The 25,434-nt window shown below is 43.7% G+C and overlaps 1 protein-coding gene across 1 annotated transcript in view; it reads left to right on the forward strand.

The window, feature by feature from the left end:
• LOC126215225 (F-box/LRR-repeat protein 2-like) overlaps nt 1-25,434 on the forward strand; it is a 62,695-nt gene that overhangs the window by 31,790 nt on the left and 5,471 nt on the right. Inside the window, exons 3-6 of the mRNA XM_049941892.1 lie at nt 2,331-2,532; nt 5,146-5,450; nt 21,135-21,314; nt 22,685-22,909. Of these exons, the coding sequence (XP_049797849.1) occupies nt 2,331-2,532; nt 5,146-5,450; nt 21,135-21,314; nt 22,685-22,909 (912 nt within the window). The remainder of the gene's footprint in view (nt 1-2,330; nt 2,533-5,145; nt 5,451-21,134; nt 21,315-22,684; nt 22,910-25,434) is intronic.

Genomic DNA, 25,434 nt, shown 5'->3' on the forward strand with positions numbered 1-25,434 from the left:
AGGATGGATCTCATTTCAGGGCAGGATTTGAGGAAGTCGTATCCCTGCTGGAGAGCCACATTCAGAGTCTGATCCAGTCCCGGAAAGTATCCTGTCACAAGTGGGGCACTTTTGGGGTTCTTCTGTGGGAGGTTCTGGGTTTGAGGAGATGAGGAAGTGGCTCTGGTTATTTGCTTATGTACCAGGTCGGGAGGGTAGTTGCGGGATGCGAAAGCTGTTTTCAGGTTGTTGGTGTAATGGTTCAGGGATTCCGGACTGGAGCAGATTCGTTTGCCACGAAGACCTAGGCTGTAGGGAAGGGACCGTTTGATGTGGAATGGGTGGCAGCTGTCATAATGGAGGTACTGTTACTTGTTGGTGGGTTTGATGTGGACGGACGTGTGAGGCTGGCCATTGGACAGGTGGAGGTCAATGTCAAGGAAAGTGGCATGGGATTTGGAGTAGGACCAGGTGAATCTGATGGAACCAAAGGAGTTGAGGTTGGAGAGGAAATTCTGGAGTTCTTCTTCACTGTGAGTCCAGATCATGAAGATGTCATCAATAAATCTGTACCAAACTTTGGGTTGGCAGGCCTGGGTAACCAAGAAGGCTTCCTCTAAGCGACCCATGAATAGGTTGGCGTACGAGGGGGCCATCCTGGTACCCATGGCTGTTCCCTTTAATTGTTGGTATGTCTGGCCTTCGAAAGTGAAGAAGTTGTGGGTCAGGATGAAGCTGGCTAAGGTAATGAGGAAAGAGATTTTTGGTAGGGTGGCAGGTGATCGGCGTGAAAGGAAGTGCTCCATCGCAGCGAGGTCCTGGACGTGCGGAATATTTGTGTATAAGGAAGTGGCATCAATGGTTACAAGGATGGTTTCCGGGGGTAACAGACTGGGTAGGGATTCCAGGCGTTCGAGAAAGTGGTTGGTGTCTTTGATGAAGAATGGGAGACTGCATGTAATGGGTTGAAGGTGTTGATCTACATAGGCAAGGATATGTTCTGTGGGGGCTTGGTAGGCAGCTACAATGGGACGGCCGGGATTATTGGGTTTGTGAATTTTAGGAAGAAGGTAGAAGGTAGGGGTGCGGGGTATTGGTGGGGTCAGGAGGTTGATGGAGTCAGGTGAAAGGTTTTGTAGGGGGCCTAAGATTCTGAGGATTCCTTGCAGCTCCGCCTGGACATCAGGAATGGGATTACCTTGGCAAACTTTGTATGTAGTGTTGTCTGAAAGCTGACGCAGTCCCTCAGCCACATACTCCCGACGATCAAGTACCACGGTCGTGGAACCCGCCGGAAGAATGACGATGGATCGGTCAGCCTTCAGATCACGGATAGCCTGGGATTCAGCAGTGGTTATGTTGGGAGTAGTATTAAGGTTTTTTAAGAAGGATTGAGAGGCAAGGCTGGAAGTCAGAAATTCCTGGAAAGTTTGGAGAGGGTGATTTTGAGGAAGAGGAGGTGGGTCCCACTGTGGCGGAGGACAGAACTGTTCCAGGCAGAGGGAAACATTCCACGTGGGAAAAATATATCTAAAAACAAAGATGATGTGACTTACCAAACGAAAGTGCTGGCATGTCGATAGACACACAAAGAAACACAAACATACACAGAAAATTCAAGCTTTCGCAACCAACGGTTGCTTCGTCAGGAAAGAGGGAAGGAGAGGGAAAGACGAAAGGATGTGGGTTTCAAGGGAGAGGGTAAGGAGTCATTCCAATCCCAGGAGCGGAAAGACTTACCTTAGGGGGAAAAAAGGACAGGTATACAATCGCGCGTGCGCGCCGCGCGCGCACACACACACACACACACACATTCATCCGCACATTCGCTAACAATTTATTTCCCCTCCGTGTGTGTTTGTGTGTGTGTGTGTGTGTGTGTGTGTGTGTACAGCATATGTTGCTGCAGTGGGTATATACAAGCAAGCTAATATTCAAATGCAACACTGTCGAAGTTTTAGACAAATTGGTGAACTTTCAGGTGTATAAGATTTTGAACAAATTAACATATATGGTTTTATAGATTTTGGACCTATCCTGTTAATTCTTCTGATCCTCCAGTATTGAATGCGTTTCCTACTCATTTCCAGCAATTCCTTCCTTTTTCCATTGCCATGTGAAGGAACCAAATTTTCTGAAAGTTGATCACCCCCTCATCCTGCTATTCCTACCTTTTTGTATCTGTTTGTACTTTTTTATATTTGCTTCTGGTTTCACGTGGGACATAGCTTCTCAATTATAGATGTTCAAAATAGGCTACTACGGAGCATTGACATTGTGAAGACAAATTCTATCCCACATGTCGGTGACACTAGTCGGGAATGAACTGTCAACATATTACTGTGTGACAGGTACTGGACTTGTTTCGACATGGACACCAGTAAAGGTGGCACAACTGACGAGGAGGCGATAAAGACTTTCTGCGATGCCCCGAACCTGCGTACTGTGTTCATGTGGAGAAGTGCCAGGTCCCGTGTCTTCCGTGCGCTCTACAGCAAATGCCAGAGACTCTCCGAGCTGCAACTGCATGTCAGTCAGAAGCTTAGCTACTCGGTGAGTCTTACATTCTGCATAGCGCTGATCTTTATATTGGAGGTTATCTCTAAATATCTGCACTAAAGTAAATCCACCGATGATTACACATTGCAACTGTTCATGGCCTGTGCTTTTTTATTAGGAAATATAAATTTTTTTGTATCAGCCCTTCATTAGAGCCATGATTTTCTATCTAAAATTTGGTCTCTTGCAGAGAGAGGCATCATCAAGAGGTTGTGTACACATGTGCCTAAATTGTCCAGTGTACAAATTTTCAATAGTAAAGTCTTCAACTTATTTACTTTTGATGTTTGTAATTAGAATTTACATACATGTTTTCATAGCCTCTGTGTTTCCTGCAATGTACCGGTGAAAACAGTGGAATGACTGAGGAACATTAAAATAACATTTGATTATCCTGGATGAGTCGATCAATTCGTGACTTACCAGGAAAGTATGTGAAGAGTGGTATTGGGCAATGTGTGACTCAGATCAGATATTGGGGTTACTGTTGTCGTAGAGGTTGTGCCCCACACGTCAGTCGTGATACCGTGTAGTAGCTTGAATGCATAATGGATGTCAGTTGTCTGTGATCTTACAATATAATTTACCAGACACTGTCTAGCCATTTCAAACAATAATTACCACAAAGTGCAATCGTTGCATTAAATAAAATAAATATCAAGTGATGTCACAATTAAACGGCATACTCAACCAGGAAGATTTTAACTGAAATGATTGATTTATTTATTCAGTAGCTCTTCGAAATAATTAAAGGTGGTGGTCCTACATAAATGTAACAATGCCAGAGAAGGAAAGTTGCTACTCACCGTACAACGGAGATGCTGAGTCACGATAGACACAACAAAAAGAGTCACACAATTAAAGCTTTCCGCCATTATGGCCTTTGTCAGTAGTAGACACACATGCACGCGTATACACACACACACACACTCTCTCTCTCTCTCTCTCTTTGCTTCCTTTAGAGACAAAGAAATGATTTATGTCCACTGTTTTGGTTATTGTTTTAAATCTGGTCTGTAGTGTTGAATAAGGTTTCATCTGTTGTCAAGCACGAACACACGCAATCACTCTTTCATTGATATTATTATTATTCTTATTCATGAAAACATACCAAACACTGTTTGGAAATTGTTGTGTAAATTTGTTTATGATCCGTTGTGAACAGGTGTTGCACCCATCTTGTACAAAGCCAGTGCAATGATTAATTGCTGAGGCAGGAAACGTTTGACTGCCCTCATAAGTTGCTTCCACTAGTTTTGTACATTTATAAGTGCACTTTTGAATCACATTATAGGGCTGTTTGTGTAAGCAGTTATAGAAATTGCCATGTAAGATCAAAACCAACAAGTGATAATTTGTTTCATGGTTTGATGGAAACATGGTCCAGCTAAAAACAGTCTGGGATGTGTGAAGAAATCCTAGGTCACCAGTTCAGCTCTAAGGGAATAGAAGGAATTTCTCTCTACTGAAAGTCATTGGTGTTAGGTTGTAGCTGGGCATTGTCATACGAAAATAACCACGTTTGCCTGGTGTATGCATAAATAGATTGCTTTGTTTCAAGAGTTTGATTTGCTTACTACAGGTAGCTGTGGCATTGTTTCCTGCCTGCTTTAATTGTCAAAATGTTAATGCCTTATGCCAATTAAATATTTAGTGTCTTGTGAAACTGACAGTGGATTCTATAATAGCATGTGCCAAAGTGGCACCTGTGCTGTCAGATCTGTATTTCTTAGCGACTGTCCTGGAAAAGGTTGCAGGTTGCCTGCCTGAAGGCTTCTAGAGGCAACAAAAATATGATTATCAGTGTTTTGCAAAAATGTGAACCGAATTTAAAAACTTAGAATGGTGTCATAATCTACTCATTAAGTGGTATAATTTCACATTAGAAGTTTAACACGATAAGGCAAGTGTCATAGTCAGAAACTGTGTGTCTCGAAGTAGCCTAACTGATGGCACGCAAATATGTGGACTTCTTTCACCAGTATTTGAGAATAAGAGCATGTAGTGACTTCCAATAAAGTTTACATATTGTTTCAAACCATTATGGAACTTGTGCTTGTTGACACCCCCACAAAAGTTTGTCACTTATTACAATTTTGCTGTTTAAGCAGTAACCCTTCTGCATCAGGTGTGACGTTTTAATTTATTACTTCTTTGCTACTGACTCTATTCACAACACACTTTGCATAGTGTATTCGTGTATACCACTGAATGTACCTGCAAAATTATCATTCTGCAACACAGATTCCAGAGATATGATGTAAATATTTAGTTGTGTGAAAAACTAGCTTTTGCTTAAAACTGAGTGCAAATTACCCAGTTTATATTCATCCAGTATCTCATAACGAGAGTCACTTAGTGACTTCTAACGAACTTTAAGCATAACTTGAAACATTTCCTACACGTTTTCTCACTTATATACATAAAGGCAAATATTTAACTTATGAACTTATTTGTAATCAGACATTTGAAGCTGTTTTATTTGAGGGAGTTTGATTCTTTGAAGTTCAGAACTCACAGAAAACACCTGTTTAAACAACCAGTAACGCTGTGCTTCTTTTTCTCAGTAAGTGTTTGTATAGCAAGGGAATTACTGTTTGCTTGTAGGTGCTGAAGAACTTGGTAGAGAAGTGTGCCAGAATACGCACACTAAGGATATCCGATGAACTGCTGAAATCTGAGAAATTTTCAGAGGCTGTGTCTCATCTACAGCACCTCCAGGTGCTGTGTTTGGATGTACACTTCACAGAAAGCACTCCTGCTTTGCGACCTTTGGGTGACGGATGCCCACAACTGGCAGAGATTGACTTTGGGTACACGTCTGTCGATATGGACGATCTGAGGTACTTTCTGAATGCCAAGAGGAACACTCTTAAGTCCATACACATAAAGTGGGCAATGGATGGAAAAAGGTGAGTGTCATTACATCTCCTCTTAAGACCATAAAACTTCTAATTGAGTTGACTTTTTACATTTGTTTGCGTGGCCATCTTCCGCAGCAGCTGTTAATATCTGTTACTATAGGTTATCCATCTTGAGCTGACTGCAGTAACAGAAGTTGATTTTTGTTCCATCAATTTTGGGGAATACTGGCAGATGTCTGCAACATGTTGGCTTCATAGCTTGGTGCAGAGTCTTCAGGTCATCCTGAGGTGAAATATTGCCAAAAATGCACTTACGTCTAATATTTGTGATGCTGCCATCTCGCACACACGTCTCCCCCCCCCCCCCCCCCAATATCTCTCTCTCTCCTTCTCTCTCTCTCTCTCTCTCTCTCTCTCTCTCTCTCTATCTCACACACACACACACACACACACACTGGAGAATCAGACACAAATTAGTTTACAACATGATCCAATGAGATAGTATTTGTAATTATGCATTTATTATAATTTTGGTGTTATAACCAAAGTTAACTGAAATAAAACACAATGCTAATATAAGATTAATTATTTTGTGAGAAATGTAATTATTTCTGTGTTTTAGATGTATTTCAGTTATATTTATACTTGAAGTTGTGAAGATACAAAATTATAATTACAATCATACTTATCGTTTCCAGGATTATTTGGAAAGGTGAATTAACCCTCTCATGGCTACAGGTGTACATGTATGTTGGTGGTTGGAGTGCCCGGGCAGTTAAGGGGGTGCATGTACACACGGCTGGTAAAATGTCCAGATGGCTACGGGTATTCGTTTACACCAGGCAGGTAGGGAGAACTGACAACTAAGGGCATTCATGTGTGCTTGGGTGTGGGGGCAGGTAAGTGAGCACAGTGGAACAATGACTCGCTGTTGTTTGTATTTCACCATTCCTGTCAGTGCTGTCATTATCTGCTCTTCTTGGTAATATTGGAAAGTACTACAGTGCTGATCTGCTCCTGAGCCATTTCTGCTTAAGTCATGCACTGTGCCGATGCTGTTTCCACATTTGGTGAGATGACAACATTTGCCTGTATGGCCTCCGCAGTGTGGAATGTAATGTATCAAACAAGAAATATGGGAAATTCTCAGGAACGGTAGTGATGAAGATGGTATTGATATTTTGGACCTTTCTTCAGATGAAGATTTGGATTTCTGGATTTGTCCTGACATACTGTTGATTCTTGAGCAATGCAAGGAACTTTTTCAGAAGCTTATTCTTCTGAAAGGAGATGAAGTGGTAAGGACAAGTTCGTCACGAAAAAAACCATATGACAGGTCAATCATCCTTTTGATGAATCGCCACAATTTTGTGAACAAATGTGGTGGCTGGCCTTCCCAGCATTACTTCCTGTCTGTGCTGCAAGCTTATACTTCACTATCCGTCATGTCAGCCCCCCCCCCCACCCCCCTCCTGCTGCCCCCACTCTGCCTCTCCATTGGATGTTTTTTTTTTGCGCTGACCCTGCTTGGATCTGGTTTATGATTGTGCCTCGAGTTTCCACTTCCAGCATATTCTCCATCTTTTCATGAAATAAACACATGGTCCCCGTTGTTGGGTTTGACACGCCACCAATTTTCAAAATTCCCCAGAAGTGCGGATTGTGCAGGGAAGGTAGCCCAGAGCGGCGAATGCTCCACCTTTGTGCCTTTTCATCTATGCATCCGTCCCTTTAATAAGTTAATACACTCAAGACCCAGCATGTTAGCCATCCCGTTGTGGGGGTCTTAAAGTACCTGCACGGTGGTAATCTTCTGACCACAAAGGAATCGCACTGTTTGTACCTGAGCTGAAAACTCCCCCCATATGCCGAGAAGGATATCAGGCAACCATTGCTGAAGCTGGGTGGCACCTGTGGGGAGAGCCCCCATTCGGAGTGGGTGGGGTCGCAAATGAAGCGAATGATGTTATCTCCCACTGGTGTTCATATGGCCTCAGCAGTCTCTGTAAAAGGACAGTCCTCTTTCAATGCAGAGAGATACAACCTTAAAATATTTGCTTCCCTGGCTACGCTGCAGGAGGAATGTCGAGCTAAGTGGCAAGCAGAGCAATACTCCCCGTAATACTTGGTTTGTAAAAGGATTAATGGTGATTCCTTCTTGGCCACAAAGCCCTTATTCTTCATGGAGAATTTAGAAAAAACTTTGGGTAAGTGGCAGCCATCTCTAAAATGAAAAGTGGGTCGAGCCTGATCAAAACGGCATCTCCTGCCCAGTTAAGGACACTGCTCACTTATAACAAGCTGAGTGACATACAAGTGACTGTCACTCCCCATAACAGTCTAAATTTGGTTCATGGCATCATTTTCAACAGAGACCTGCTCTTACAAACTGATGACGAGCTGTGTGCCAACTTAGAGCAGCGAGGTGTGCACTTTGTTTATCGTGTACATAGGGGCCCAAGGACAATCGAATCGCTGCCGGTGCCTTCATCTTGGCCTATGAGGGTGATTCACTGCCTGAAAAGTTCAAGGTGATGGTATACTGATATGATGTAAAACCTTATGTCTCCCCTCTCCCTCCACTCCCCTCCCCTCCCCTCCCCTCCCCTGTGTCATGCTTCAAGTGTCTGAAATTCAGGCATATGTCCTCGTGTTGCAAGGCTAGTCTCATCTGTCAAGACTTTGGGTGAAAGCTACACGTGAATGCTCCTTGTATCCCTCTGTCAACTGTGGAAAGCACCGTTCTCCCTGCACACCAGATTGCCGTGTTTCCCAGAGAGAGAAGAAAATACAAAACTCTGGACAAACTCATTTACTAAAGGCCAAGAAGTAGTATGAGCAGTTGCACGCAACGTGTACAACAGTGTCATATGCTACAGCTATGATGACTTCGCCCCCTTTGGCGACAGTACTCCCACTCGTTACACTTCCTACAGTGGGCCCTCAGGGCCGCTCAACCGTGCTTGCCCCCCTGATGGTTGGGAGCTCCTCTTTTCTTGCTTCCCCCAAACCTACTTCAGGATTAATGGCTTCCCAATCACCAGGGGCATTGGTCCCCACCTCCCAGCAAGAGACAAATCACCTTCCTCTCGCTTCTTTCTCCTAGAAGGGGTCCCTCGGAACACTTTCTTTCAAGGTTCTGCCAGTGTACTACTGGACATCAGCCAGTAGTTGAAGGAACCACAGGCTGCCAATTGTAGGGCTTTGCGATCGTTGTCTTTACCTGAAGGTGATTCAGGGAAGCTCTCGCAGTCATCGAAATCCACTAAGGAGGAGAAAGACGAGAAAAAGTCCTCCAAGAAAGACATTCTGGTGGCCTTCATGTCACCAGATCCTGCCTGTTGCACTCCTGCCCCAGTTTGCACCACGTGCCGGAACTCAGAACCTGCGTATATTGATGACGAACCCCTCAACCAGTGGCAGCAGGTTACCCTGAGGCATAACTGCCCCAGGATCACATCGTGACCTCACTTTACATCAACAACTTTATTCTTCCTTGGAATTGTAATGTGTTTTTTTTTTTTTTTTTTTTTTTTTCCATTACTTGTCTGAATTATGACATCCTTTAAACACTCCCTACCTTCTGCATTGGTCTGAAGGAGATTTCACATCCAGCAACACAGACCCCGGCCCTTTGTGGATACCGTGGATATTATAAGAATCGTGCTACCTATGACAGGGTGTTGGGCAGAGTTTGCACATATTTTCTAGACACACTGTACAGCGAACTTGTGCCTCTTAAATACACCTTTTGAGGGTGTGGCTGTTAGGGTAAGGGCATTTCGGGGATATTACCATTTTGCACAGTTTACCTTCCTGCTGATGGCAAAGTGTCTTATAAATACTGTTTTCATTGGTTTCTCAGCTTCCCTCACCTATTCTAATATTATGTCGTCGGGTTATTTCAACGCCTTAACCCACTGTGGCGTGGAACCGTGATTACTGACCATTGTAAAAAGCTCGAAAATCTACTGGCATAACTTGACCTTTGCCTCTTGAATACTGGTACCCCCACACACTTCAGTGTGGTTCACGGAGCTCTCTCTGCCATTGACCTTTCCATTTGCAGCTCTTGTCTTTCCCATCTATGTACTGGAGGGGTCCATGATGACCTGTGTGGTAGTGACAACTTCCCAGTCTTCCTGTCCCTCCCTCAGCATCACTCCCCACTCCCCTGGATGCCAACCCAGATGGGCTCTCAACAGTGCTGACTGGAGTGCTTGTGCCTCTGCTGTCAACCTCGACTCCCCACTGCACGGAGATATCGTCGAGGCTGTCCGGAATGCAGCTATGGGTATTCTTTTGGCAGCTGTTAAGATCGTAGGTGGGCTCTCCAGTACCGTAAGCGGCACCCGTCGTTGGAGCACCTCGTTGCCTTCGAGCGGCTCCGTGCCTGGGTCTGCCACTTAATAAAAAGACAGAAGTGAGAATGCTGTGAATGGTATGTTTCAGCTGTCGGACCACGTACTTCTCCTTTGCAGGTTTTGACGGAGATCAGACGTCTCTACAGGCAGCAGACACCTACAAATGTACTTGGTATTGCCTCGAATGACACTGTCTGCACTGACCCAGATGCATTAACCGAACATTTTGCTCTGCACTATACTCAAGCTTCAGCATATAGAATTATCAACCTGACTTCCCTATTCTAAAATAGCGGGTGGAGTGAAAGCGTTTATCTTTTATTACACACCACCTGGTGCCATATAATGCTCTGTTCAGTGAGTGGGAATTCGTCGGAGTTCTATCTGAGTGCCCTGATAGAGCTCCAAGGCTGGATCGCAATCACAACCGAATGATAAGGCACCTACCAGTGGATTGTCAGCGTCATATCCTTGCCGTCTTTAACTCCATCTGGAGAAAGTGTCATTGTCCCAGTACTTAAAACAGTTAAGCACCCTATAGTGATGCACAGTTGCAGTTGCTTGAACGTGTGATGAGCTGGTGACTGTGTGGGCTCCTAGAGTCTCGAGGACCCCTGGCTCTGTCCCAGGGTGGTTTTCAGCGAGGCTGTTCCACTACTGATAATCTAGTTTACCTAGAGTCTGCCATCCAAACAGCTTTTGCCCAATGTCAGCACCTTATAGCCACCTTCTTTGACTTGTAAAAGGCTTATGACACCACATGGCAGTATCACAGCCTTGCTACCTTACACGAGTGAGTTCGAAGTTAAGAGTTGGTGCTTCCCACACTACCTCCCATATCCAGGAGAATGGGTTTCTGCAGGGCTCTGTACTGAGTGTCCCTCATTTTCTAGCAGCCGTCAGTGATGTAGGAGCAGCAGCTGTGGGGACCTCAGTAACACCCTCTTCGTATGCAGAAAACGTCTGCCTTTACTATTGCTCCTGTAATGTGGGTGTCGCTGAATGTCAGCTACGAGGCGCTGTACAAAAGGTGCAGGCATGGACCCTCACCCTCAGCTTTAGATTTTCAGCTGCCGAGACTCGGGTGGTGCACCTCTGTCGGCATTATGCCATTCACCTGCAGCCAGAATTTTACCTTGATGGCCGATTACTAATTGTGATGGAGACTTACTGTTTCTTAGGACTGGTTTTCAATTTCCCCTTGACGTGGATTCTGCATCTTTGCCTGCTTAAGCAAAAGTGCTGGTTGCACCTTAATACACTTGGCTGCCTTAACACCTGCTGGGCACTACCCTTTTGCATCTTCACAAAGCTGTGATGCAATCCCATCTCAATTATGGTAGTCTGGCATACAACTCGGCATTGCTCTCAGCATTGCGGATACTGGATCTGATACATCACTGTGGGGTTCGATTTGTGACAGGAGCCTTTTGCATTAGCCTTATGAACAGCTTACTCGTGTAGGCTTGGGTCCCTCCATTGTGGATTAGATGCCAACAACAGCTTTTTGCAGCTCCCCTAAACATCGAAACGACTATATTTTCTTTCCAAACATGGTAATCCATCTCCCACAATGCAGCCCAGATCAGGGATTATGATTTCAATTGGCATCTGGCTGATCCTCTCTGAACTTCAGTTGTTTCCTCTTCATCTCTCCACTGGATCTACTACCATACACCTCTGTGGGGCATCCCTCAGCCACAGCTTCATCTTGACCTATCACGAGGTCTGGAAAGCTTGGTTCATCTGCCGCCAATTTTTCTCCTTCCTTGGTGCATCCAGGAGTTCAGAAGTAGTCTACCATGATGGCACGATGGTTGCCGGTCATGTGGGCTTTGCTTATACTCGTATGGGAGATACTGAACTGTGCTCCTTGCCAGATGGCTATAGTGTTTTCACTGCAGAGTTGGTAGCCATCTCTTGTGCTCTTGAGCATCTCTGTGCATGCATCGGTGGGGTCCTTTCTCATGTGCAGTGACTCCTTCAACAGTTTGCAAGCTCTCGACTAGTACTGCCCTCGCCATTCATCGGTCATTGCTATCCAGGATTCCCCGTATGCCCTTGAACAGTGTGGATTCTCAGTGATCATCATTTGGACCCCAAGACATGTTAGGATCCCAGGGAATGAAATCGCTGATAGCCTGGTCAAATTGGCTACCAGTAAACTGATTCTGGAGATTGGTATTCCGGAAACAGATCTTCAATCAGTATTACACTGTGAAGTTTTAGGTGCCTGGCATACGGAATTGTTCATTCTGAATTTACCAAACTAACTGGAGAGTATGAATCTGTGAAAGTCCTCCGTGTGCAGGCCCCTCACCCCTCACAAGGACCCTACTGTCCTTTGCCAGCTCTGCACCAGTAGGACTGGAGCTATCCAATGATTTGTTCATTTTGTTTTAGTGCGCAAAAATAACCAGGGTCATAAGCACCCATGTCAGAACTGTAGAACACGAGGACAAAGAGAGGACTTAAAAACAACTATATGTTAATACCAAATGGCAGAAAAGAAGGCAACTAAAAACAGGGACGTGGAGAAACATCTATAAAATATGCCATAGAGAAATGGCGGTCCTGAACTAAAAATTAAATGTCCTTCGCCATATTGCTACAATGGATAAAAAGTAAAACATGCTCAACAGCCCGCGCATTGTTTGTAAAATGGCCGATAACTCAGACGGCAAACACAAGGGGTTAAAAAAAGAGCATTCTGTCAGGAAATGTCGGACTGTCACAGGTTTACTGCACTGAGTACAAAGTGGTGGGGGAGTACTACATAAACAAAACAGTGGCTCCATCAAGAGTGAGCTAGTGACAGCTTTCTTAGATCTGTTGCACTAAGGGATGGATGGTGTACAGTTGTAAACATTAAGCTGTGTTTCGGAAGCCGATGCTGAAAAATGTCTGCACCAGTGACGAAGGCACACCCGACACCACGGTCAGTCCAAGAGCCGTCAGTGTACACAAAGGTACTATTGCAAAGTTCCGTACGAAGCTCGTGAAACTGGAGGCGTTAGAGCGACGCTGGGGTAGTGTACTTAGGAAGGGAATTAAGACCGAGGTGAATACAGGCCACCACACAAAGCCAAGGTGGCAAAGGGTTCACACCCGCTGGGAAAGTGGCAGGTAGCCTAAAGTTAAGCTGCTGGAGCAATAGCCGTTATCGAACTCCGGGAGGTAACAGAAAAGAGTGATATGCCCCATACTGGTGATCAAAGGAGTCTCCTAAAAAGGAGGCATAGGATGCGGGGCCACGCATCGCAGACAAATGGCACGCATGCCTGCTGAGGAGAAAGCCACGGCAGTAGGACAGCAGTTGTTTGGCAGCTTGTGCATACACTCTCTCAACCGGGATGGTGTGAAAGGCACCAGTGACCAAACAGATACCATGATGGTGGATATGGACTGGAACAAATGGAGGAGGGTGGTACGATCTGCTGCCCAAGAAGTACCTCTGAGGACACACAGGGCATTGAGGGACCCCATACAGTGGACTGCCAGGTAAGACATGTGGGAGGACCAAGAAAGTTTCCTATTGAGCACGAGCCCCAGACATTTCGTAGTTTCAACGAACAGAAGAGCAACAGGCCCAAGATGTAAAGATGGTGGAAGAAACCAATTGCACCACCAAATTCATTCAAACAGTTTTGTCAGGCATTGTTGATGCTCCACGAGTGTAGGCAATTGAGACACCATTGAAGGTGAGACAAGTCCACGGAGAACTGCAATAGATGGCAAAATCATCAATGAAGAGGGAGCCGGAGATGCCCAGCAGGAGACAGGCCATGATAGGCTTAATGGCAATAGCAAAGAGGATGACACTCAGGACAGAACTCGGAGGCACACTGTTTTCCTGGGTAAAGATGTCCGACAAGGCAGAACTCACACATACCTTGAAAACTCTATCTTTTGAAAATTCCTGAAATAAATGGGGCAGGTGGCCACAGAAGCCCTACATGTAGAGAGTACAGTGGCTACCAGTCCTCCAGCAGGCCTCGAAGGCCTTCTCCCAATTGAAAAACACAGTCACAGTCTGGGATTTCTGCAGAAAACCATTCGTGACATGGGTGGATGAAGGGACGAGATGGTCAAATGTAGAATGGCACACTCGAAGTCCACACTGTGCTGTGGTTAGTAAATTATGTGACTTGAGCCACCATCCTAACGTGCATGAATCATACATTCCATCACCTTGCATACAGAGCTGGTGAGAGGATTGGGGCAGTAGGTAGAAGGAAGGTGAGTGGCTTCACGCCAGTGTCTGGGAAATGTGCCCTCTGTCCACATGCGATTGTACTTATGTAGCAGAAAATGCTTGCCCACAAGAGAAAGGTGCTGCAACATTTGAATATGAACATTTTCTAGCCCTGAGGTGGAGGAACGGGATGAATTGAGAGCTTGATCTAGCATCCTCGTAGTAAAGGCGGCATTGTAGCACTCCTCCACTTGTTTCCAGTGGAAGAAGATAGAATGATAGTGGGAGGAGCGCTGTCTGCTACTTTCGGGCTGAAAATTGGGGAATGGATCTTGGTCCTAGGGAGCCATTGGATGTTGGCCCACATGACAGAAGAGGGACTGCAACTGTTAAACTGGTGAATGAAGTCCAGCTAGCTTTTTCACTATCCCGAAGAACGCAATGATAATATGCACACAACTGTTTATAATGAATGCAGTTTGCCATCATAGGATGACAGTAAAAAATGTGGAGAGTACGTCTCTGCGTGTGAATCACATTGCGGCACAGCGCAGTCCACCAAGGGTCGGGGACGCATCGTGATAGATGGGAAGTGCAAGGAATGGAATGTTCTGTGGCAGTAAGGATAGTGTTTGTAAGATATTCCACCTGGAGCCTGAAAGGAACATGGGTGCTCCCGTGTTAAGGCAGAGGAGGTTGATTGAGAAGGTCAGCCAAGAGGCCACCTCTTGAATAGGTTCTGGGAGAACCCCAAAGGGTATGGTGCGCATTAAATTCACCGAGCAGCAGAAAAGGGTAATGTAGCTGTCCAGTAAGCTGGAGGAAGTCTGCCTAGGTGGCACTGAATGATGAATGGATGTAAACGGTACAAAGGGAAAAGGTCAAGTGAGGAAGGAAAAGGCGAACTGCAACAGCTTGAAGGTGGGTAGTCAGGAAGATGGGTTGGACATCATTCCGTATGAGCAGCACGACTCCCCCATGAGACTGAATGCCGTCCTTGTGGGGGAAGGTCAAAAAGACCAGGAAGAAATGCGAGAGCTCAAAGTGGTCATGAGGATGCAATTCTGTTTCCTGGAGGCAGAGAACAAGAGGACACTGATATTAGAAGACCAACCGTAAATCCTCTTGGTTTGATCAAAGGCCACGAATGTTGCATTGAAGGAGAGCCATAATGAGGAAAGGAGAGGAGGGAAAAGATGAAGGGGTGTCACCTTGGTGGCTGCTGACTACCAGCCTTCAAAGACTCACTGCTACAGGGCGCAGAGGCTGGAGGATCCTGCTCCATGAGATTTACAGAGTCATCTGCACTCTTCCTCTGTCAATCTGTGGAGTCCAGGGTAGAAAAATGGTCGGCAGGGCACACAGGCAACACGGATGTCGGCCGGGAGAGGGTAATGTGTGGTGACACCGTCAAAGAGGATCTCTGAGTCAGTGAAGGAGAAGACCTTATGCCTCTGTTTGGCTTCTTGGAGCCTTTCCAGTTTGCAGAGGGAGACTCAGATGTTGGTTGGGTGGAGGGACATAGGAAGTCTTCGCGGGAGTATTCCTTCTTACCTTTCTGTCCTGCTGGTTGTATAGCAGGTGCCCTCAGCCCGGGAGGTGAATGTTTGGTGGCTTGTTGTACAGCTGGACGAGGAAATGGCGATGTGACCATGACACTGGGTGATTTCACAACCTCAGTGCTGAATTTGAGTTTGCGTGTCTGCGTAGCTATGTCCTTCATGGAGGGAGATGTAGCAAGAACAGTACCGAAAGTGCCACACGGTACAATGCAGGGTTTGTCACTGTTTTCTTCACCCGAATCTCCCGGACAGCCTGCTGATAGAGATACATGGGACAATCTCTAGAGGAGGCGGCATGGTCAGTTGGAGAAGGAGGCAGATGGGAAGGGGGGGGGGGGTCCAATGGTGAGCACAGTGCTTAATTGATGACTAACACACAGCAGTGCTACAGTGCAAGTGGCATTGATACAAAGCAGCGTAATTGCAATGGTAAACAAAGCAAACATTGCATTATGTCTACAACAGCAGTTGCAGAAGTTGAAATTTCATCAGAAAGCAACCAAAGGCATTATGCAGAGTGAGAAACAAGTGGTAGATGAAATATTAGTGTTTCTGCAAGACAAGTCAGTGGAATGTGTGATGTCATTTATGCTCGACTGTGCGGACAATTACATGATTACAGTGATGACGATACATGTTTAACAAGAGAAAGTGATACTGAAATGGGTGTTGAGTCACGTAGTTCATCATCCTTGTCAGAGAGGGAGTCACAAATTGTGTCCTCAGTGAAATACAGTAAAGGACAATCATTGTCCGAGGAGTGGGACTTACCATAATTATGCACATTAAAAATCACCCACAACTCAATTGTGAACAGATTTTGAATAAGTCCAGAGCAATATGACCTTGTAGTGCATAAGAAAAACTACAGATATTCAAGAGAGAACAGAGTGCACTTGTTATGAAAACTGGTGTTGGCATGTTTCAATGATGCTCTATACATTTTACAGGATGTGCACGATAGTGACCTACTATATTATGCACATCAAATTGTGCACGACATAGATTACAGCAGTGGATTGTTGCATAACTTCATACAGAATTGGAAGACACAAGATAATGAAATTTCAAGAAAGCATCAACTTGATGAAATACAACAAACTGCAGAATCAGCCCGAAAATTTGTAGGCAAGATAAAAAAAAAACTTATCCTATGATTCATATAGAATTTGGTTTCAACTCCGACCAATCAGGATTTGAAAAGGAAATGCATATGAAAGAACCCCTATGAATTAGAGGTACCAAGAGAGTTTTATCAAGATCAACTAACATCCGTGCCTTAATACATTCATATACAATGATGCTAACTGTTAACCTGGATGATAAATCATCTGGAAAGTTATTTATAGTGCTGCGAGAAGTTGGAGGTGTTCTGCACCCTGCAGTTCTTTCTCGTGTATGTGATCTTGCAAGGGCAGTAGTGAATACTTATGTCAGAGAAAGCAAGAACGGGAAAATAAGCATAAGAGAATTAAAACTATGGTATGAGCACTGCTTTTCGGCAATAGCTAGTCAAAAAAACTTGCTTTTGCTTGCTTCCTGGTGTGTATAAAAAGCATACTCCTTCAGAGCAAACTATCCCTCCTGAAAAGGGTGTGACATTGCAATTCACACCACTTGGAACCACCGTACAAATTCAGCCGTTGGATGTTTGTTTTCCCATTCCTATAAAACATATTACTGCACTATCTGCAGTTTGCCTTAAAGGGTAGCCAGTTTCAGTGTAAGCTCCCCGACAGATTGTTTTGCATTCCATTACATTCCGTAAGTTCTCATCATCTCGTTACACCAATATGATTCTATACGAATTGTTTAAGAGTGGATACCTAGCAGAACGTCCTACACTGTTTGTTACTCTCGAGGAATTCAACTTCGTTTGTGATGGTGCAAATCTTTATCACTGTGGCACACCGTTTTTTATTCAGTGTTCACAGTGCAAGTTAATGCTTTGTTTGAAACATTTCTTAGATGTCAACAATGCCCATTTTGTGAAGTGTAATACAGGCATCATACAGAAGGTTTATCTCTGCACCTTCCAGACGTTGTTTCTGTCACCCTCCTTATGCACGTGGTAAATCATTAGCAGCTAATATTTTTCCCGTCATAATTGCTAACACAAAACTTTCAAATGAGTCTTACTAAAGACTGAACTTGTGACCTCGCACTCAAGGGATTCCTTGTGAATTGCCGTGGTATTAGTAAATAAACAAATCCCTTTAGTATTAAGAACACGATCAGTAATGTGTAAGCTTGCTTTACAGTTCTTATATAACTAATATTTACTGTGTACTGAACATTCTTCCCCACTAGCAATCTAATCAGCTACTTCTGAGAGGCGTGACATCGAACAAGTGTGCATCGGTAACCTCAGCTGGAGAGAGACGTGCTGTATGACTTCCAGTCACAAACTAATATGCATGTTATATTATTTAGATCCAAAATATAAAAACAACTATGAACTTTGTACGATATTTTTACAGAAATAAATAAAGACCCACAGACGGCACATCAGAGTCGAAACATGTATGGGTAAATAGAAAAAGGAAATACATTGTGTTTTGGTGAAGGCGGAGTTTAAAATTCCAATTATAATTTATTAATGGAGGGTATACAGTTACTAAAATTAATGTGGCGATAATAGTAATCATCCCATAGTTCAGTAGAAGGTTACATAATAGTGACACTTGTACATGGTAATGTTATAATTACAGGATGAGAACCACTAACACACTGGCAGCCAGTCCTGAGAACAGCTCAGGCCACGGCTTTGTGGTAAAACGACTGCTTCCGAGCATAGGTCAGGCTGCGATTTTTGTGATGTGTGAGCCGCCTATCGCTCTGTTGCCCGTATCTAGAGTTATTTTGAAAGACATTAGCAAATGTAACAGCTGCTGTCATAGATGGCTGAACCATTACAATCACATTGACATTAATTTTGTGTGTGTACTCGCTAGGTTCCACAGTTTGCCACAATCCTGCTACAAGTAGGTTGAATGAAAAAGAAATTTTGGAAGGTCAAGAGGAAGAAATTGATCAACAGCTCATCTCTCTCTTTTTTTCTTGGGAGAAAAATTTTCTTTGTCATTGTTATTTTAAAATTTGTAATGTCAAAGATATGAAGGAAATATGAAAAATAAATCTTAAAATTTGATCCTTTTTTGTGTGAATTACTCTTGTAGGACATCAAGTACATGTGTGCCAGTAATGCTTTAAATAATGCCATAAAAGGCCAGTTTCCTAGGTCCAGTGTTCTACAAAGTGGCCAGTCCGCAAAATGTTTATTTGAAGTTGCAGTATAAGATAGGCTACACTGTTTCTTTGGGCTTTAAAACGTGACACGGAGACAAATCATTCTCATTTCTGTTGTCGCCCAGGTGTGTCCTCCCTTTGCTGGCGGTCTGTGCCGACAGCTTGGAATGTCTGCAGTTTTACGAGTTCAAATTAGTAGACGATGAAGCGAGGGAGGCATTTACTGCCCTAGGAAACCTGAGGAACCTGCAGGAGCTTAAGATGATGATCCTCGATCCTCTACCGCCTGGCACAGGTGCTCTGGTGTTTAAGTAAGTTATGTAGTCAACACACAAATATTTTATGAATGTGCTGAGGTAACAAAAGTAACAGCGATACCTTCTAATATTGTGTCGAACCTCGTTTTACCCAGTGTAGTGCAGCAACTTTATGTGGCACGGCTCAAGTCATTGGAAAACCTTTGCAGAAATATTGAGCCACGCTGCCTCTATAGCCGTCAAAAACCGCATATGTTTTGCCGGTGCAGGATTTTCTGAACGAACTGACCTCACGATTATGTCCCCTGTATGTGTGATGGGGTGCACATTGGGAGATCTGGCCAGCCAGATCATTCACTCATACTATCCAGAATGTTCTTCACACCAGACGTGAACAGCTGTCTCCTGGTGACATGTTCAGTTGGACCAGAGGATCCAGTCCTTTGCCCGTGAACACAAACCACACCATTATGGGGCCATATCCTGCTTGCACAGTGCCTTGTTGACAACTTGGATCCGTGGCTTTGTGGGGTCTGTGCCTCACTCAAACGCTGCCATCAGCTATTACCATCTGAAATAGGGACTCATCTGATCAGGCCACGGTTTTGCAGTTGTCTAGGGTCCTCTGGTGCTGTAGCTGAGTTATACCAAATTTCACCACACTGTCCTGACGGATACGTTGGTCGTACATCCCACACTGATTTCTGCAGTTATTTCACACAGTGTTGCCTGTCTGTTAGCACTGACACCTATGCAAATACTGCTGCTCTTGGTTGTTAGGTGGAGGCTATTGGCCACTGCATTGTCTACAGTGAGAGGTAATACCTGAAATTTGGCATTCTTGGCACACTCTTGACACAACGTAACTTGGAATGCTGAACTTCCTAACAATTTCCAAAATTGAATGTCCTGAGCATTTAGCTCCAACTACCATTCCGTGTTCAAAGTCTGTTAATTCCCATTGTTCAGCCATAATCACACCAGAAACTATTCACGTGAATCACCTGGGTACAAATGACAGCTCCACCAATGCACTGTCCTTTTATACCTTGTGTACACGATACTACCGCCATCTGTATATGTGCATATCGTTATCCTATGACTTTTCTCACCTCAGTGTATAGTGTGTTGTGATGCAGTGTATTGAAATTACTCTGGGTTCAAGCTAATTAAAGTGTTTTGAAAGCCATGGACTTTCATTTCAGCTAGTTGATTTCCAGCCATTACCAAGTAGTAGCTGCCTACTCCTGTGTAGTTTGCAACACTTGTGGTTGGGCTACATTTCTTCAATTAAGATTTAAACAAAAAATTGAGTCCTGTAATTGGCCATCATGTTGCTTTGTTCTTGCATCGAAAACTTGCCTTATTTATGGACTTTCTGACACTTCCCACAATACGGTGGTTTGCAAATATCCTCCACGGAACATACAAAGAACCAAAACTAATTGAACCACTGTGTACAATAAAACACTAGAAAATCTGGGAGAGAATAACAATACAAAATAGGACACACACACACACACACACACACACACACACACACACACACACACTCACTGGAGGGGGGCGGGGAGGGGGGGGGGGGAGATGCTTAAGTGTTGTTGCCTGTGGGAGCATGTAGGGATGTGGGAGGGGAACAGGGTAGATAACAAGGATGACAACAAGCTTCCTCTGTCAAACTCCCTGATTATGATGATGGGATATATTAGAGGTAGTCTGACTTCTCAGTAGGTAGTACAGTACTGTTCAGGGCAAGTATGCAATGGCCACTCTTCCTGCCCTGTTCACTTTAGCCTCAGCTCCTCCTACAAGTACTGTTGCCTTATTATCAAGTAGTCTATCAATTCTACATGACTCATGCGGATAGTGCATTGTGACCTATGTCTTAGATATCTCCAAAAAAGGTAGTGTTGCACCTAAATCTTTTCACAAGTGCTACTTTTGCCTGGCACCCGATTAGTGTGCCAAACTTGTAAAAATTGGTGAGTAGGTTGTGTACTTTTCTTGTAAGTAGATTATATCAGATTGCTCTCCCCAATTTTTTCCGTTATGCAGACAAAATAATCTTTCGGATCATAAACTGTGTACTCAATTCTTTTTTTAAGGGCTGGTGGGCTGACAAAACTCAGACTGCTGGATCTACGAGGTGGGTATGGACTCGACGATGATACGGTAATTGCTGTCAGCCGCGGATGCCCTGCTTTGCAGGAACTTAATGTCAGAGAAGCAGAGTTGCTGTCTGATGCTGCATTCTCTCAGATCTACCATCTGGAACATCTTGAAATGTAAGCAGTCTTTGTTGACTTAGCGATTTAGTGTAGACAAAGTAGCTGAGTAATCAAACCGTGACTGGTGAGTGATGATTCTTGGAGAAAATGGAGATGCTGATTGAAGTACTAAATGACCCAATGATGCATATGTAGCACATGGTATGAAAATAAATAAAAACAAAACAAAACCACAGTTATAGGGTTGAAGCAAAGAGGAGTGAAATCTAAGTTAGGGTCTAAAACCATAGAACAGGTGAGAGTATTCAAGCATTTGGGAAGTTAGAATAGGGAAGATATAAATTGTGAACAAGACGTCAAAGTCAGGATGGCACTGGTGAAAGAGGCATTTCAGAAGCAGACTCTTAGTGGTTTGAATACAGAATTAAGAAACAAAATAGTGAAATGCCTGGTACAGAGTGTGGCGTTGTACAGAGCAGAAATGTTGACATTGATAAGGCAGGACAAGAGGTGAATGGAAGCTTGTGAAATGTGGGTATGGCCCAAAATGAAGATCAACTGGACTGATAGTCAGGAATGAGGAGGTACTGAGAAGAGTTGGAGAAGATTGGAGGACGTTGCTGATGGTGAAGAATAGAAGCCAAACTGGATAGGATAATCTGAGATGAGATTGTCTTGTACCAGAGGCAATTGAAGGTTTTATTTCAGCAAAGACCGGAAAGGGCAAAAGAAAGTACCGGATGACGTCAGGACAGTAGACATCAGAGTGATATTTACTGTACTAAAAATAGAGAGGACTCACTCTGTCTGCGATGGACAATGCTGTAACATTTCGGATCCACTAGTGGCAGAGGGTTACATCTAGTGTCAGAGAATTGGCAAAGTCAGCAGAGTAATTTGCATGTCTTGTAGTACCTCATCTGATATTGAGAACAGAATAAAAATGTGGATCAATTACTTTTCTGCATTCCTTCGTACTATCAACATGAGACTTAATTTAATTACGTTCTGCACTTTGAGCCCAAATCTCGACTAGCTGAAACAGGCCTGAAACCTTCCAGCAGATTAAAAATATGTGCTGCACTGACCTAAGGCAATTCATAGGAGTAGCATAACAACTTCAATGCTCCAAATTGAAACACAGTTATCTTCCTTTCTTCAGAAGCTTCCTTTGGAGAATCTCTGATTATGTAAGCTATTAGGTTTGTGGCTGTTGCATCAATTCGTATGTATATTTGTTATTTCCACCCATCTACATTAGACTGAAGTTTAATTTTGTGACAATTTTAACTTAAGATGTTCATAACTTTTTGATATACGTTGAAGATGCTCTTTTTGACAAATGACTACTAGAAGTAAAATTCATTGAATTTTTCTCTGCCAGCTCATTCCAAGATAAATGGTAGCACACTTGCTGTTTGTTCCAGACTGGACGTGTCGTGGTGCAAGGGTCTCGCTGGAGCCCTGTTCCCCTGCCTCGCCAGGCTACCGCAACTTCACACCTTGTTCGCAGAAGAACTGGAGTTTCCCGTGATGCAACCTGGTCTGAGCAGTATCCTCGCATTGTCCAGTGTGCGCTGCCTGACATTCAACTATTCCGTTGTTACTGGAGTGCCATTTCATAAGTTTCCAGGAAAGCTGGTTAGTCTCAGGTAAGATAAGATCCATATCTACATGGTTACTCTGTGATTCACACTTGTGGGCCACTCCATTCTCAAATAGCATGTGGCAAAAATGAACTCTGTAAATCCTTCCCTGTGAGCTCTGACGTCTCATATTTCATCAAGATGGTCATGTCTGTCTATGTAGGTGTGAGTCAACACAATATTTTGGTATTCAAATGAGAAAGTTCGTGATTGGTATTTCCTGAAGATATCTTGCCACACCAAGAAATGCTCTTGTTAACACCGTAACTGCGGGCGATTTTCTGATTTTTCCATAGAAAATTGTGGGATATTTTTAATTGATAATTAGAATGGTTGTAAGATACAGTTAAACAAATGTAACTTACTGTAGAGTTGATTTTAATTGAAATTGAACGTAAATAATGCAGGAAATACAAAAGTTGCATTCAGTGTTGTAAAAGCAGAAAAACCTTATTGATAAATATTGTGCGTGTTGTATATCTTACAGCAAGGTTTTAATAGAGGGAAACATTCCACATAGGAAAAATATATCTAAAAACAAAGATGATGTGACTTACCAAATGAAAGTGCTGGCAGGTCGACAGACACACAAACAAACACAAACATACACACAAAATTCTAGCTTTCGCAACCAACGGTTGCTTCGTCAGGAAAGAGGGAAGGAGAGGGAAAGATGAAAGGATGTGGGTTTTAAGGACGACTGCTCGTGTCCGTGTATGTGCGGATGGTTATGTGTGTGTGTGCGAGTGTATACCTATCCTTTTTTCCCCCAAGGTAAGTCTTTCCACTCCCGGGATTGGAATGACTCCTCCCTTAAAACCCACATCCTTTCATCTTTCCCTCTCCTTCCCTCTTTCCTGACGAAGCAACTGTTGGTTACAGCAAGGTTTTGCGCACAAGCTCTGGAATATGGATACGAAACTGCTGCCATGAGAAGTTACATGTGTAAGTATGTGAGTGAGACAGACCGATGTGTAAAATGCGTATCCTGTAGTTTCAGAAGGGAAAATAGTGACTTAGGATGTACCAGAGGAACAGAAAAAGATCTGATGGGGAAAATAGTAGCCTACGATATTACAAAGAAATGGGAAAATTGCAACTTCCAACATGCAAAAAGGGTGGAAAGAATGTCAAAAGCAATAATCACAGGCCCCACGAAATTGTCTGGAAGGAGCTGAATGCACACGTCCGTGTTTGCCCGAGGCTGAAGGGTTAGAGGCTGCCCTTGCAACTCACTAATCATATTTGTGACAAGTGTGAGTGACCATACGAATGTCTTTATACGAGGAGAGTCAAGTGTCCTCTGAGCCTTTCACAGCTGCAGGATCAAATAGAACGTTCTTAGCTTTTGTGCACTGAACAGATGAATCACTAGGAGCAAAGTCTGGTGAATGAAGAGGATGTGCCAGATATTTGGATTCACTTTCCTGAATAGTCTAGACTGTCCTCCAGGTTGTATCCGGTCAGGCGTTGTCATGCTGTAGCAGTACTCCTCACCAGGAAAGTACTTGGGCTCGAACAAACACAAATACACCAAAATCGTGTGAGAAATAATGTAAAGGTCTCTTATTGCACTAGTGATACTCCCGCATCTGCAAAATTCTGCAGTCGTCCGTTAGAGGCCTCTGCGTATGCCTTGCTGCATTGCACACTGACCTGTCGGTATGCTAGTCGGTACCAGTAGGGATGGTGCAGTGTGCCTCTGAAGTTGCGTTTTGTGACATTATTTGTGTATTGAAGAGTCAGATGGCTCGGCGATTGGTAATCAATCCTGTTACTGTATTGCGATTGGTTGAGATGAAGTTACGAAGAACACTTCTTCGTGAAGATGGTATTGGTGTAGAAGATGAATTATTCACATGTTTTCTGGTATCTATTATAGTGCAGAAATATGAGCATAAGTTAGAAACAGATACTGTTGTAACCCTAACACATAATGATGATGATAGGGATGCTAATGACAAACAACTCATTGCAAACGGTAGTGCTACGGCAAGTGTGGGAAGAGGCGATGGAAGCATTGACAGTGAATACCAACCGTCTCCCAAGAAGAAGGTTAAAGTTGCAAGTATCATCATGGCGTTTGATGACAACACACTGGAGAACATGTATGATGATTATTATGTAAGAGGTTTCGACACATACGACAAGCTTCTGAAAAGATACCCTAAACTGAAGTCTAAAAGCAATGTTAAAAACATACTGGATTACGTGGCAAAGAAAAGAGAAGGAAATACAGTTTTCAAAGGAAATCGTACACTGCTGTTCAAGACCATCAAGGAGCGTGTAATGGCAAAATTTGATGAAGCACGAGAATGCGGTTCTGCCGTTCATTATCGGCATTTACAACATTGGGCATTGAACGTAGCCAGAAATCTCGGGTGTACAAACTTTACAGCTTCACTAGGATTTATTACTAATTTGAAAATGAGCGTATCACAAGAGAAAACATAGATATTAGTTCTGTATGGAACTGTGATCAGAGTCAGTTCAACTATGAACTTTCTTGTGACAGAACACTATCCATGAAA

This window comes from Schistocerca nitens, chromosome 12 (genome assembly GCF_023898315.1).
Source record: "Schistocerca nitens isolate TAMUIC-IGC-003100 chromosome 12, iqSchNite1.1, whole genome shotgun sequence".
NCBI lineage: Eukaryota > Metazoa > Arthropoda > Insecta > Orthoptera > Acrididae > Schistocerca > Schistocerca nitens.